The 16,111-nt window shown below is 35.4% G+C and overlaps 3 protein-coding genes across 3 annotated transcripts in view; all 3 read right to left on the bottom strand.

Moving 5' to 3' along the window:
- LOC107725313 (E3 ubiquitin-protein ligase TRIM33-like) overlaps window positions 1-3,439 on the bottom strand; it is a 27,655-nt gene extending 24,216 nt beyond the window's left edge. The window contains exon 1 of the mRNA XM_016534531.1: window positions 2,822-3,439. Within this exon, the coding sequence (XP_016390017.1) occupies window positions 2,822-3,371 (550 nt within the window). The 5' untranslated portion in view covers window positions 3,372-3,439. The remainder of the gene's footprint in view (window positions 1-2,821) is intronic.
- Window positions 3,440-4,785: 1,346 nt separating this feature from the next.
- On the bottom strand, window positions 4,786-9,212 carry LOC107725297 (pre-mRNA-splicing factor SPF27-like). The gene is made up of 7 exons (XM_016534511.1): window positions 9,070-9,212; window positions 8,734-8,826; window positions 8,577-8,647; window positions 7,377-7,538; window positions 5,561-5,611; window positions 5,365-5,445; window positions 4,786-5,252 (listed from the first exon to the last, which is right to left on the bottom strand). Exons 1-7 carry the CDS (start codon window positions 9,160-9,162, stop codon window positions 5,126-5,128), a joined length of 678 nt encoding a protein of 225 aa, XP_016389997.1. The 5' UTR covers window positions 9,163-9,212; the 3' UTR covers window positions 4,786-5,125.
- Window positions 9,213-10,221: 1,009 nt separating this feature from the next.
- The window catches only part of LOC107725285 (DENN domain-containing protein 2C-like), a 17,451-nt gene continuing 11,561 nt past the window's right edge, over window positions 10,222-16,111 (bottom strand). The window contains exons 10-17 of the mRNA XM_016534498.1: window positions 15,600-15,709; window positions 15,448-15,517; window positions 15,175-15,252; window positions 14,932-15,072; window positions 13,199-13,307; window positions 10,898-11,140; window positions 10,721-10,807; window positions 10,222-10,621 (exon numbers count right to left, since the gene is read on the bottom strand). Of these exons, the coding sequence (XP_016389984.1) occupies window positions 10,590-10,621; window positions 10,721-10,807; window positions 10,898-11,140; window positions 13,199-13,307; window positions 14,932-15,072; window positions 15,175-15,252; window positions 15,448-15,517; window positions 15,600-15,709 (870 nt within the window). The 3' untranslated portion in view covers window positions 10,222-10,589. The remainder of the gene's footprint in view (window positions 10,622-10,720; window positions 10,808-10,897; window positions 11,141-13,198; window positions 13,308-14,931; window positions 15,073-15,174; window positions 15,253-15,447; window positions 15,518-15,599; window positions 15,710-16,111) is intronic.

Genomic DNA, 16,111 nt, shown 5'->3' on the forward strand with positions numbered 1-16,111 from the left:
ACGAAACGCAATAAATGCTGTCATTGCTTTCAGAGGTGGATGCCTGCTGTTTGGGAACGTAGTCGTGTAAGAGAATTATACAGAAATACTTTGATGACAGACTTTGCTCAGGCATTTCAGAAAGACCAAAACAACATTTCAGATGCTGTGCAATGAGATCGGTCCGCTGGTTAGTCAAGTTATCCCGACCCATTAAGCAAAATCACATGACTTTTTTGATGCGCATGGTGGAATTTATTCGCTAAATGTGTTTCCATTGTACTTTATGCACATTTTTTTCTTATCAGATAAAAATGTATCCTACTCAGTTGTACGCATATGTTTTTTTATGCGCATTTTTAGAATTTATGCAAATCTTGTCATTTCCATATGTGATATTCCAAAATGTGCAAAAATAAAATAGGTGGATGGAAACATACCCTAGCTATTGTAGGATTTTCATTTTTGGATACATTCAAGATGGTAAAGACCACTAAATTGGGAATCTTAAGTAAGATAATAGTTTAGGCTATGTCTAATCAATCGCGCTACAAAAAAAACAAAAAAACATGGGATTCATGTCTGTAATGCATTAAAAATGTAATGTGACACCCAGTGTATCCTATTCGATTAAAGCAAACAAACCTAAAAATACCAAAATATCATTTTTGTACAAATTTGTTTCATACACTGAACCGGTCCTCAATTTTAATACTTCTGTTCAGTGGAATGAACTTTTCAATCTGATACACTGACAAAATATTCTGCAGTGTAATGAGCACTGATCTGATATGATCATATTGATCCGACCGCATTCAGTAATAACAGTGAAGAGACTGCTTAGTGAAGTGAAGAGGTTTAAAGATAAATTAAAGTCTTTGGGCTTATAAATATACATCAGTGATCCCATATATGGGCGAATAAACACAAAAAATGAAAATAGCTTTACATGCAGCAGCTAATACGGAGTTCATCTATTATTAACTACAGTGCACGGCGCTAACTTATTACAAGAAACGCAAGCATAATGAATCATACACTGCACTCAGGAGTCAACAGCAAAGCAAGTGCTTGACCAAAAAGTCAGGCTGATCATTTCATACCTCCACTGCACCAATAATGACACAATACAGTGATAACGCTCCAACAAGCCACGCTAAAACTAAGCCATGCATCACAAATCGACCACCACAGCATTGCTTCTGGTCTCATTTACAAAGCAAAAAACGCAGCATTTGTGGATGACACAGTGTGCATTGTCAAAGAAAACCATTGTGCATGAATGACAACATGAGTTAAGGTCACAGGCCATGACCCCTGCATTATCACATCCTCAGTTACCTTGTGTGTTAACCACATTAGGTGGCTCCTATGGCACAAACATACTGACAGCACCAAATCTGATCATCAGTACACAGACAACGACGTGTCAAAACATCAGGCCATATGTCTCATAAACTAGACCAGCAACTGTCTGAGATTGTCCACTGAGAAAAGATCAAATCTGATTGCTACATAAAAAAAGCCTATCACTCAGATTGACACCCGTCACATCATTTGACTGACCGTGCATGAGGCTGCAACATCATTGCATCCAATTTAAATCAAACTAATCAACTTTAGACAAGGCTGACTATTTGAAAGGTTAGTTAATTGGACAATCTATCATTAGTATGTAATGGTTGGTTAGTGCAGGCAGGGGTTTTCAAACTGCTTACTGGTGTCAAGTCAATTGAATTTGTATACTGCTTTAAACAATGCACAGCGTTTCAAAGCAAGTTTTACAGAAAATCATGATATTAACATTTATAACATCATGCCTTATAGTCGCATTTAGCAGATTAGAGCTGGGCGATTATTATAGTTTAGATTTTGTGATGATATAAACAATCAAGCAGTTTAGATTTGCATTGTAGCATATATTGCTTTATGTGAGTGTACTGCATATATGTGAATAAAGTTGGATATACAAATATTTAACTTTATATATACAGCTGTGCAATAACAGTTCACACTTTGCAACGGCAAAAACAATCACATCCAAGATCTCCAAGAGTATATATTGCTTTATGCAAGCATATATAATTATTGCAACAATATAAATTGTGACAGAGTCAATCAGTAGTACATTGCAAGAATGTAAAAAATACAACAAGGTTTAACCACATTAGGCCTAATAGATAAATAAATAATGCAAAAAAATGAATGAATTAATTAATTAATAGCTATCTAACGGTATAGTACTATGGTGAGTATGGGGAAAAATAAATTACTTAATAGTAACTAAAAATGTTCCAAATAATATTTCACCACTATTTGCATTAAATAGTACAAATAGCAGAAAATCCTGCTATTTTTACAAAGTGTAAATAGAATCTATCGCTATTTGCACTTAGTTTAAATAACACATCGCTAAGAAAATGCTGCTATTTTCACTTACTGTAAATAGCATCTATCGCTTTTTGCACTTAGTGTAAACAGAATCCATTGCTATTTGCAACTGTAAATAGCATCTATTGCTGTAAATATGCTATTTTCACTTACTGTAAACAGCATCTATCGCTATTTACACTTAGTGCAAATAGCCGCTGCCCTTTTCCATAGTATAAATTAGGTCTTTTATGCGTAAAAATATATGGCTGCCTTTCACATTTTAGGATAGGGGTCCTTTGCGCATATTTGGGAGTCGGATGCATCTAAAAGATTGAAAACAACTGGGTTACAGCATCCATAGGCACGCAGAGAATAGTCGGGGACAGAACTAGAATAGGGGACAGAATAGTTGGGGACAGAATAGTTGGGGACAGAACTGGCGAAGCTAACTTCCCTTTTCCTAACTTACCAATACGAGTGTCCTGTCCATGGGGCCCTTGCACCGGGACGGTGATCTTTCGCTCCGGCTGCGGGATGCACTTGAGGCAGAAAGAGTGCAGGCAGGGCAGGAGTTTGGGTTCACAGTCGCGGTTCTGGAGACTCTGTTTACACACAGCGCACGTATCCAGTAGGTTTATCGGGGCGGCAGGGGTTGAAGAGGAGGAGGTTGAGGATGCTGGTGGTGGAGGCGACATCTCGTTAATGAGAGCGGGTGATGCGCCAGCAGCGGTGCTGTCCGCTGAGGAGGAGGAGGAGGAGGACGACGGCGGCGGTGGTTCGGTGCTCTCGGTATTTGGGGTCCCGTCTGTAGCTCCGCCGCCGCTGCTGGATGTCGTCAGCGCTTGGGGAACGGTCTCTTGAGACTTGAGCTCGTCTGCTCCTTCCTTCGGCTCCGAGTCGATTAAAATCACCGCGTCTGGGTCCTTTGAGCCGCCGTCTCCGTTATCTTCTGTTCCCGAAGTCCCTACCTCCATATTTGCGGAGCTCTCCGTACAATCTTGGCCTTTGTTGTCCGCCATCTTTGCTCCTCTTTGAACCGCCTGACGTTCCACGCGCTCAGAAAATCCGATGGGTGTGACGTCATGCAGTCGCTCTCATGTTCGTCACAGAGAAATACAGATTTAAAAAATAAAAAGTAAAACAATATTACTTATGTTTTTTAAAGTACGTGTATTGTATATTATAAAATAAATGTAACACTATAACGCTGTATTTGACGTTAAATAAATTAATATACGTAAATATATAAAACAGTACAATCTTTTTTATTCTTTAAATTTAAATTTTAATATTATATTTTAAAGCCACAATTTCTTACAGTAAAGGTCTGCAAATGATCAGACTTTTGTTAATCAAAAGCGTCACACAAACCCATTATAATAAATGCCATACTAATCTTCATTCTTACTAATAACTCCAGCTGATGTTTCTCTTTCACTGCTCTTTTGCGAAAGTAAGCTGTTTGTGGGCGACTAATTGCGTCTTTGACTATTTTTGTGCATGTTAAAGCTGCACTCATTAATAAGTTTTACACATAGATAATTGAATAGTACTTTGGGAAATGTTTACTGTATGATTCACATGAGATAGTCTCCAGTCCAGTTATACCAGTAACCAAATAAACGCTCTTCTATACATGGAGCGGGTCGCCTCATGGGGTCGGATATGTTGAGATCACGTGGCTTTTGCTGATGAAAAACGAAGCGTGCGTTGATATAACATGATATGCGCACATTTCTAATACAGTAGGATAAACATTTTTTTAAAGTCTTCACAATACAACTTTAGTATCAAAAGTTTACTTAGATTCTGAAGAAACATCGAATATGAAAAAATTGTATAAGTGTGATGGGAAGATCAAGGAATTAGATTTCTTAGTAACCATGTTGCATTCAAATCGATTTTTAAAAATGTAAGTTAATGAGCAGTGTGCACTATTTTGGGAGATCAAAGAAAAAGCACCCAATTAAGCAAGATATTTAAAATACCTCAGGACTCACAAACAGACCACTAATTGCAAGAAACTAACCACTGTTGCATGTAACAATTTAATAGAAATGTTTAAAACTTAAGTTACTTTGAACTTTACTTTGATCAAAGTTTAACTCACAGCAAACGTTAAATGTTCAAGTTAATACAAAAGATAATGCAATATTTTTTTTAATCTATACTACTGTACAATACAGGTCCCTATAGCTGTTTCTACAGTTTGCTCATGTAGAAGATCAACAGGAATGGCATGAGACAGGAATTAAGGGATTTTTTTAAAAAAGACCAAAAGTGTGGAATTTAGCCTGTGATGTTCTTAGATAATTTATATTTTCCATTTCCAGACACATTGGTGGAGTCTTCACTGAGAAACTGAACAATGCAAGTCATTATTTTACCATTTTATTGTATATTTTTTTAAAAATATTACAAAGAGTAGAACATAAAAATTAAGATGAACTAAATGTCCACCAGGTAATCGTACATAAACACAAAATTGTTATAAATGTCAACACACCCACATTAACTACTTTATGTATACAGTAAACAAATGTGAGTTACTGATTTCCAGAATCGAAATGGACATCTTGTTTATTTTTGGTGCAAAATCATGAACTATACACCAGCTTACCCTCTGTTTGCACTACAACACTATTGCTCATTTGTGTTTTCACTGTTCGTCACAAAAACGGAACAAAACAAGAAACACAACATCACACTTTGGCGATCCTTTGCTTTAGCAAAGTCTGACAGTTTCAAGAGGGTCTTAAACTGTTTTCATTATTTAAAAGTCCTGTCGAATATTCTCTTTGTTCTCATCACCCTGTTGCTGTTTCATCTGTGCCACTTCATTCTCCAGCTGTATGATGGCTCGCTCAATCTCATAGTTCTTACTAACGAGAGACACCCAGCTGTGAAAACATAAGCAGAAACGCTTCCATCAGAGCGGAGTAAACTAATTGAATTTAACTTGAGACAATTTCTGGAAATGGTTTTCATATAGAAACATAATAAAGTACTGACTTTGACTCAAGTTCTCGTAGTTTGGCTCCTCCAGCCAGCTGATCGTTTTTGCGCTGCCAGTTCAGATCCTGTATCTGCTTTCTGAAAGGAGAATAGAAATATTAAGATTAATTTTAAAAGCTAGTTAGTTTGTGCACAACCACAATATTCAACACCCATATGTAAAGTAAATTACATTGACCAACAAGTCACTCACCTAGCCTTCTGCAGTTCCTTTTGTGCATTTTCAATCATTAAGGCCAAGTTACTGTTTCACAGAGAAGACAACCAATTATGATCAACATAACATCCACAAATAGAACTCACAATTGTTTATATTTTCTATTTATATTGCGTCATTAAGGAATTAAATAGCATTTTAATCCTGTAAGCTTTTTAGTCATGACCCCGCAAATAGCGTTCACCATTTTCAAAACTGACTTTAAAGGGGTCATATGATGCGATTTCATTTTTTCCTTTCTCTTTAGAGTGTTACAAGCTCTTGGTGCATAAAGAAGATCTGTAAAGTTGCAAAGACTAAAGTCTCAAATCCAAAGAGATATTCTTTATAAAAGTTAAGAGTTAGCCACACCTACCTAAAACGGCTCGTTCGAACACGCCCCCACATACCTACCTCACTATGTGGGAAGATTTGCATAAAGCCCCCAAATGTTCACGCAAAGAAAGAAAGCGTAACTTTTATTCTCGCTGTAGTATTGTTGACGCTGCAGCCATGTCCTGAAGACGCTGTGTGCTTCATTGTGAAAGCGAAACTACTTTGTTTGGTCTTCCAAAAGAGGACGATATCCGCTTCGACAAAATAATGTTCTTTTTAGCAGCATCATATGACCCCTTTAACCCCTTTAATAATGTAATACAAAGTAGGTCCTATATTAAACTAAGGAATAGTACACCCAAAAATGAACATTTGCTGAAAATCTACTCATCCTCTGGCCAGCCAAGATGTAAATGAGTTTGTTTCTTTGTGTGAACAGATTTGGAGAAATGTAGCATTATATCACTTGCTCACCAATGGATCCTCTACAGTGAATGGGTGCCGTCAGAATGGGAGACCGAACAGCTGATAAAAACATCACAATAATCCACAAGTAATCCACACAACTCCAGTCCATCAGTTAACATCTTGTGAAGCGAAAAGCAGCATCTTTGTAAGAAACAAATCCATCATTAAAGTCATATGATGCGATTTCAATTTTTCCTTTCTCTTTGGAGTGTTACAAGCTCTTGGTGCATAAAGAAGATCTGTAAAGTTGCAAAGACTAAAGTCTCAAATCCAAAGAGATATTCTTTATAAATAAAAAGAGTTAGCCACACCTACCTAAAACGGCTCGTTCGAACACGCCCCCAATACACACACACACACACCCATGTACATATTTAAGAAAAATATAGGTTTATATTTTATACATTTATATAATATAAATTATACGAATATAAATGTATACATGTAAACACATGCAAATATTTCCAAAATATATACTGTATGTATTTATATATACACATAATAAATACACACTGTACACACACATATATTTTGTAAACAAAAACTTTTATTTTGGATGTGATTAATCACGTTTAATCGTTTGACAGCACCACCTTTATCCATAATATTGCTTTCTTCAGTGAAAAAGTCACCTCATCTGAATTGGTAAAGTAATATGGACAGATCAAGCACAGTTTACAAGCTGTTTAATGTTAAAACGCCTTAATGATGGATTTATTAAAAATACCCAGCTTTTCACTTCAAGAGGTTAACTGATGGACTGGAGTCATGTGGATTATTGTGATGTTTTTATCAGCTGTTTGGACTCTTATTCTGACGGCACCCATTCACTGCATTGGTGAGCAAGTGATGCAATGCTACATTTCTCAAATCTGTTCCGATGAAGAAAAACTCATCTACATTTTGGATGGCCTGAGGGTGAGTACACTTTCATTTTTTGGTGAACTATTTCTTTACATTTACAAGTTTCTTGAGAAAGATTCCGATCTTGAATGGTCTGTTCACTTACTCATTAGACACCTTCCATGCATTAGATCCATACTGAGCCATGAGCTCGAGGTTTTCAATGCGCACTGCCTGATGCTCCAGCTGGGCCATAGAGTTATTGACACAGTCCTGCCATGCTGTGATGTCATTCTTCTGCCCAGACGTTGGAGCAGGAAGCTCATATCTAAGAAGACAAGCACAAGAAGGTAGATTTAATAGCAAACAACTCACTTTTTTTAAATAAGGATGTAGACTCGAAACTAGCTCAGACCAACTAATTTAGGCCTTCCTGTAGCTCAAACGGTAGAGCATGGCACTAGCAATGCCAAGATCATAAGTTTGATTCTCAGAGAAACCAAGAACTGATCAAAACATGTACCTTGAATGCAAAATAAGTCTCTTTGGATAAATGGATGTGTAAAAGTAAATCTGTACATTGTATGTAATCAACAGTGAAGCTAGTTTGATTATTGAAACATATCTTATCCATTCACTTCCAGTTATTTTAGCTGTACTGAAAACTGGTATTTGTTATTATATTTTATTTTATCATCATAATCCTAAACACTGATTTGCTGCATTTTGCATATTCACAGAAAATAGCTTACTTCTGCGTTGCAAAATATAAATAAGGTGGATAGGATTATGCTAGTGTCATACTTCACTGGGAAATAGGCTGCTACAAGCTATTAATATTAGTGCAGCCTTTCCTCCCAGAGACATCTGTAGATAGGAAATGTTCTGCATTTATTCCATCTTTAGTTTTAAAAGATGAGGTGCAGGCATTCGTTTTATCTACATTTTATCTATTTTTTTTTTTTACTATGTCCACAAACAAATTTGATGAAAAAGACTGTTTATCAAGGCTCTGGTGCTTGGAATATGGTTCCCATAAATATACAAAAGAGTAACTGCACATATGTGTTTCGAAGAAAATGTGAAGATATGTTTATATAAATATGTTTATGTGCTGCTACTGCTAAAGGTATACTTTTGTGATGTGATTGCTGTAATTGTATTTGGGTTCTTTTTACTTATTTGTATGAATTTTGTTTTGTACAGATATGTGGACCCCATGAAGATTAGCAGCCACTTTGTGGAAGCTAATATGGATCCAAATAAACAAACAATAGATTTATTGCAATTTAGAATAGGTTACATTAAGCAGAACACAAGATTAGAGTTGACCACCTGTAACAGAAGTTTTGCTCAATAAACTTACCTCTTCATACTGAGCAGATCCATGGGTTGACGAGCTGACAGTCTCTCAAATTCATTCCTCATGATCTCGGTCTAATGAGAACAACATAACACTAAGATTATTATGTGAACATGTGGATTATAGTAAAGTAGTAGCAGAACGGGTATTTTTCTTGTACCTCAAAAGCAGAGAAATCTGGTGTGGGAAGGTAACTCAAATAGTTCTTGGTTGGTCTGTATCGTCTCGTCTCTTCCTCCACCAAAGCAGCTGCCTAAAATTGATTCAAAACGATTCGAATATAATTTCTTTTCCGCTAATAAAGATAACTGTAATACTATAGCGTACTTAAAACAAAAAGCATAATGCGATTAAACAACTAAACTGTCTCATTTAAGAACCAGAAGTAGGCGCAGCCGTTAGCTGTCTGCATAGTGACAACACAGGTCAAACACGTATTATTTATCGTCGTTTTAATAAGACAGAACGTTCAAAAAGACATATTCAGTCTACTTACGGCTTCTCTGACCCCTGGAGCATCATAACCCTGATCGAAATAAGGCAGAGCATCGACAAAAACATCACCAGCGACTGAAGCCGGTCCTGCCATCTTTTACAAATACACGCTTCACGCTCTGCTTCTATTATGATTGAATTGAATGAAATACGAACATCAGCGCCCCCTTGTGTATCGGAGGAGACGCGCGCGTTTTTCCCGCGGAATCTGGCTGCTTGTAAACTGTTGCCGCGTGTTGTTTTTAAATGTTTTACATATTGCATAAATTGAAATTGACTGAAATGTGTGTATTGAAATATTTTACATTCTGCTAATGATAAAACTGTGCTAGATTATTAGTTTTGTGAGGGAAGGCCCTTATGAGTAGGCCTACCAGTTATTTTCAAGTATTAATTTGTGTATAAAGCATAGTCATGCCTGTAAATCATGTGTTTTAGGTATGGGAGTGGCATATGTTGAGTTTTAATATTTGGGTAGGGTCAAAGGGGATTGTTATTATAGCCCAGTTTTAATTAGCCTTTGGGCTGATTTTATTACACAGCAACAGTGGCTCACTGTTATTACTACTTTACATGTTTTAGGAATAATAGTAGTCGTCAAAAGTATGAAAATACACAAATGGACTTATGTAACATGTCAAAAAAAGCTATTTAGCTTCTTTCAAGTAGCCACCAAATCCACATTACTGCTGTAAGTGCTGTTTTTTAATAATACTGTACACTCCACTTTCATTATACGTTTCTCATATTTTAAACCCATGCACCCTGTACATTCTCAATCACTGAACACTCATCCAAATTTTCAATTTCTACAAGATCACATTGTTTGATTCCCACTTCCTGTCCAACATTGCTTCAGAAACATGTTTTTTTATTTTCAAATGTTACAAAAAAAATCTAGTTTGCCTAAAAACGAAACTGTACAAAATGTAAAACTGAAACATTTGCAACGATAGTTCACAAAACAGAAAATTTGGCTAAAAATAAATGCTTGACATTTAACTGGAAAGACCATTTCCGTGCATAGGAAGAATCATAAATTAATTCCTGAAGGGGAATAGAAGTCATCCTTCATCATATTTTCCTTTAAACAAAAAAATGTCCAGTTGGAAAAGGTTTTCGGTTAAAACATAAGCTTACCTTATTGTCTAGCTTAATAAAAATTACATTAAGACAATAAAAACATGCAAGACCTCTGACATGGCCGTTTACCCAACTCTTGTTATTATGCATTCATAGTCAGATTTTTCCTTATTTATCAAAATTACAATGACATGACACAGACTCCTCCCTTTCCTCTTTGTTCTAATTCAGTCCTCTTTGTTCCTTGTGCTTATGAACTAATTTCCAGCCTTTTCCTCTTTCGTGACGGGAGAATTTTCAGGGCAGAACAAGCTGATTCCAGTCTTGAACTCATCTCCACCCTTCAGCATTGGCTACGGGAGAGGAACTGTCATGCTGGTTGAGTCATCACACATTTTTGAAAAAAAGCCGTTCATACTTGGCGTCTGAAACAGTTCTCTATTTCTTCTGCAAGAATTTCATTTTATTTCCTGCAAACCAAAATATTTGTGAATAAAACAATGGAAATAACTGCTTCGGCATTTTTATCTTTTTATTTCAGACAAATGGAAAAGAAGCAAAAGATTTACCGAGCCCCTTAAGAAATTTGTTGACTCCACTTGGTTCAGGTTCAGGATAAGAATCCAAATATTCTGCTGCTCTCATTTCAAACAGCCCTGTTAAACAAAACATTCCTCTCATTACTTAAAGGAATGGTTCACCTTAAAAATAACAACTTCAATAACCCAGAATATTTCTTCTCTCACCTTTAACACCTCCTTTTCTGAGCTCTCGGTCATGAATGAAACCAGCAAACATCTGCGTGTCCATGAAGAGCTGGAGAAACTGTCGCACTCCTCGGGACGGATGAGATTTCCTGAAAGCGTCTCTCTGCAGCTCTCGGGTGCCACCGGGTCCGGTGTCGCTCATGTACAGAGAATAATGTCCCACCAGCTCAACAAAGAACCACACAAACGCCTCTGACACCAAAGTGCTCAGGTCTGATTTATCTGTTAGGAGAATGAAACCACAGTGTGACACATTGATACTGCATAGTATATATAAAAAAACAACAACAACAAACTACATGGAAGCTTAAAAAGCCCATAAAATAAGACTTTTGTGGTTTATATGCTAATGTGAGAAATAAGGAATAGTTCACACAAAAATTAACATTTGCTGAAAATGCCTCGGTCTATACAAGATGTAGATGAGTTTGTTTCTTCATTGGAACAGATTTAGGGAAATGTATCATCACTTGCTCACCCAATGGATGCAGTGAATGGGTGCCGTCAGAATGAGAGTCCAAACAGCTGATAAAAACATCACAATAATCCACACCACTCCAGTCCATCAATTAACATCTTATAAAGTGAAAAGGTGAATGTTTGTAAGAAATAAATACAACATTAAGACATTTTTAACGTCTTACCACTTCTTCATGCTAAAATAAGAGACCTCTATCCATAATATTGCTTTTTACTTTGAAAAAGTCATCTCATCTGAACGAGGAGAGAAAAATGCACAGAACAAGCACTGTTTTAAAGCAAAAACAGTGGATTTTGATATAAGAGGGATGGACTTTTTCCACTGGAGGAAGCATTGGAGGATGGATATGGACTGGTATTTGGGCTAGAAATGAAGGTTTAAAAACGCCTTGATGGATTTGTTTCTTCTTTTCACTTCACAAGATGTTAATTGATGGACTGGGTGTGTGGATTACTTGTGGATTATTGAGATGTTTTTATCAGCTGTTTTGCTCATCAAACCATTGAAGAAAAGCATGTGAACCTTCAAAATGGGTCTTTATTAAGGCAGCTGTAGGTATGCAAAACAATTTTAAAATGTGTATTATATACAGTTATATACATAACACTATCGCTTATAATTCTATACTACTATAGAGCGTCTATTTTCCTATTTTTAAACAGGACATTTAAATAATCAAATAATAAATAGGATTATATATATTATAAATATGCTTGGAATAATAAGAATACATTTTATCATAAGTATTTTTAATAAATTTTCCACAATAATAAGAATAAATTTGTAAATAAAATGCATTTTATTTACAGCAGACTATCATGTGACTGGCCACGTGAGTAGCGCGTTAGGATCACAGAACTCGCTCCTCCACTGTGAATAAATCGTCATCCGTATTCATGAGTTTTATCACCGAGGTGCCATGTAAATTGTGACCCTGGACCACAAAACCAGTCTTAAGTCGCTGGGGGATATTTGTAGCAATATCCAACAATACATTGTATGGGTAAAAATGATTGGTTTTTCTTTTATGCCAAAAATCATTAGGATATTAAGTAAAGATCATGTTCCATAAAGATATTTTGTAAATTTCCTACTGTAAATATATCAAAACTTCAATTTTGATTAGTAATATGCATTGCTAAGAACTTCATTTGGACAACTTTAAAGGCATTTTTCTCAATATTTTGATTTTTTTTGCACCCTCAGATTCCAGATTTTCATCTGTTCATCTGTCAATAGTTGTATCTCGGCTAAATATTGTCAATGGAAATCTTATTTATTCAGCTTTCAGATGATGTATAAATTTACATTTCGAAAAATTGACCCTTATGACTGGTTTTGTGGTCCAAGGTCACAATTTATTTTTACAGACATCCACATGAGAAACAATTACCATCCGAATAGGGCTTAAAAGTATTTGCTATTTGATAAATACAGGCCTAAAACTTCCTGTTTTAATAGGAAATGTCAACACAAGGAAACGGTGCTTGTCAAACCATTATTCCTTTAATATTTAGTATAACTACCATAATGACTATTTGCCGTTGGGCCGGCTTAACGAAACATCTGTAACACCTGAAATCATACTAGTCGGCATGATCCTGACCTCACTGGCCTTGTTTAACGGTTGGTTACTCATCACATCATGAACACACAGACAGTAGGGTTTTAAAAGGTGAACAGCTCATTCTGACACAATAAGACAATGGACTGAACCTTCAGTTAAACCAGTTTAAAACTGAACTGAGTCAGATGCTGTGGGTTCGGCTGTGAATAACGGCACGTGTGAGGACTCTAACCTCCTTTCCTGTCTCTCGTGTTTTGTTCTAGGATCTCCTCCCTGTTCTCCAGTATCTCCTGAAGCGCTGCCTGCAGCTTTCTAGGTAAGATACAGTCCTCGTCTCCAAGCTAGGACAACAGAGAGTATATAGAGAAAGATGAATATAGAAGCAAATTCAGGAAAGAAACAGACATTTTGATACAAAGACCAGATGGGCCCATGCTAACATTTCACAAAATGATTTGTCAGCAATTAGATATTCAGCAGTTAGTAGTCTGATGTAGACTATTGTACAAAGGTTAGAATTGAGTATTTATTTGGCAAGGATGCATTGAAAATTAGGGCTGTCAAATTCGATTAATCACAATTAAATTAGGTGTGTGTATTTATATATAAATATACGCAGTACACACACATTACGTAAACACACACTTTTATTTTGGATGCAACGAACCACGATTAATCGATTTGGCAGCCCTAGTTTAAATCGATCAAAATTGACAGTTAATACATGTTTCAAAAGATTTCTATTTCAAATAATTTTTTTTTAACTTTCTATTCATCAAAGAATCCTGAAATTGTATCTCGGCTTCCACAAAAATATTAAGCAGCACAACTATTTTCGACATTGATAATAATAAGAAATGTTTCTTGAGCATATTAGAATGATTTCTGAAGGCAATACATTTAATTTTAAGATATATCACTTCTGTCAAATAGTATTTTATTGCTGGCATGGGGAATTTCAAGCTGGTAAACAATGGAAACAATTCAAGGCATGGCGGTTATTAAATTCAACTCTGTAGTCGTAATCAAATTTCAGAGCTCTCCTCTGTTGATTAGACAGCATTTGAGAAAATTCTCTTTCTACAGGCCAGAATATTCTTAAGTAAGACTGAAAGGTTTTGTGCATCATATAAAACTGGATTGTTTTGAAATAAAACACTCTATTGTTCATAACCCTAATAATGTAATTATTCATAATTACATTTTATTCAAAAATATAAATTTATTTTTAAGTTATCTTATTTTCCAGGCTTAAGCATATGTACAAGATATAACAATTGTGCAAAAAAAGTCATTAATAATATTAAATAATTCAAGAATGCTGGTCCCTTGATTTTTTGTCACAGGTGTTATGCTATAAAAACAATTCTGAAAATATAGAAAGTTGTAGAAAAGTACTTCCAAGGTCAAAGTGCATAGAAAAAAGGCTGTTCAAATGTGAATATGATGTTCCCGCCATGTTGAAAAAGTTTTTATTTACATTTAAGATGATGTTTTGATGTATGGTTGAAGTTCATTTTAAAATTGTTTAATGTTCATGTGATTTTTCTTTCAAGATTTTCTTTGAAATGATTATTTGATATTATAACTTATTGATTTTCATCTGATCAGCGGCATGTGTTTTGAGATGATACTGACACAATCTTTAAAAAAACACTAATTTATGATAAGTCGTCTCTGGTGTTGCAACCATTTATTTGTGAAGTAAAATAATTATAAATAATAAAATAAAAATTGTGAAAAAATTATTATAAAACAACAAAGATCCAAGTTGCCATTTATGACTAGTAATAAATAATGTCAAGATTTAAATAAACACCTATAATCTGCTTTTATGGGAGAAACTAAATTCAAAACATGAAGTCATAACCCACAAGTCATAACCCACATGTAGTAGTGAATACTAAATTAAAGTCTAAACTAAAGGAATAAACATGATCTTTCCTGAGTTAAACAATATCTTACCTCATTGCCAGAGCCCGGCAGGAAGCTCTTGACGGTGATGGTGTGTCCAGGAGCGGGAAAGGGGGCTTCCATGACACTGTGCATGAAAGGATGAACCAAGGCCGGGGAAATATCTCTCCTCCTCTCCACCTCCTCCAAGATCTGCTCTCAAACATTTCAGACAGTTACAATTCCGCATCTGTCTTACAGGTTTAGTGCTGATTAAACAGGAAATTCATATCTGATCTCTGAAATGTCCCTGACCTTTGAGAAGAGATTGAAGCAGCCCAGTCTGCTGATGATGCAGTGAACTTCAGGCAGTCTCTTCCCCTTCCCACTGGGCTGCAAGACACAGGTCAAAGGTCAAGGTTAGTGCAGATTTACTACTGAGAGCACACCATATGCTGCTCTCCTATATCATTTATTTATCTGATGAGATGCTTGGAATGACAATGAAAAAAAAGTGACAGAATGTGCATGTTTGGGAAAAGTATCATTTTTAATTGACCAGAAGAGATTACGTTTACAAAAACTCACCAGGATTTTGCGGCAGTATCCAAACAAGCGACTCCCGTCCTCCCCCGTTAGGACAAAAGAAAATGTTTCACTGTGGGCGATAATCGAAGATTATATTAGGAGTGTGAATTAGTTAGCCAAGTAACATAAATTGTTTAATATTAGCATATTACCTGTTGTGGTCCGAGGAGGGACGCCAGTCATGACAGTCAGGAAAACAAAACTTGGGAATGGCCCTTAATCTGTCTTCAGCCTCACGAGACAGACGAGAAGACTTCTCAAACTAAATGCAAAATAAAGTCAGAAAAATATTTTGTATAATCAAATAGATAATAATGCCATTTTCTATATTGATTTCTTATTTATATAATTAAAATTGATTTAAAATTAAAAAGTAAAATGTAAATAATGTTATTATATTTTATTACATTCATATAAAATAAATATTAATTACCGGTACAACATATAAATGTATATTTTAAATAATTGTATATTATAACTTAAAAATTAGTATCATTCATTTGAAATGAAAATGTAAATAATTTGTATATTTTATTATATTTATAAAAATAAACAGTTACAATATATAAATATAAAAAGAAATATTGAAATATTTTAAAAAATAGTAAAATATTAAAAATATTAATATTTAAAGAAACAAATAGATAGATATAGCTTTCATATA

This window comes from Sinocyclocheilus rhinocerous, unplaced genomic scaffold (genome assembly GCF_001515625.1).
Source record: "Sinocyclocheilus rhinocerous isolate Xijiao unplaced genomic scaffold, SAMN03320098_v1.1 scaffold785, whole genome shotgun sequence".
Lineage (NCBI taxonomy): Eukaryota > Metazoa > Chordata > Actinopteri > Cypriniformes > Cyprinidae > Sinocyclocheilus > Sinocyclocheilus rhinocerous.

Excerpts from the sequence above, each read along its gene's own strand:
- LOC107725297 (XM_016534511.1), bottom strand. The coding sequence starts at position 9,162 with ATGGCAGGACCGGCTTCAGTCGCTGGTGATGTTTTTGTCGATGCTCTG. Across the intron at positions 8,648-8,733 it reads CAGATTTCTCTGCTTTTGAG|ACCGAGATCATGAGGAATGA; the intron begins GTACAAGAAAAA and ends TGTTCTCATTAG. Across the intron at positions 5,446-5,560 it reads AAGGAACTGCAGAAGGCTAG|AAAGCAGATACAGGATCTGA; the intron begins GTGAGTGACTTG and ends TTCTCCTTTCAG.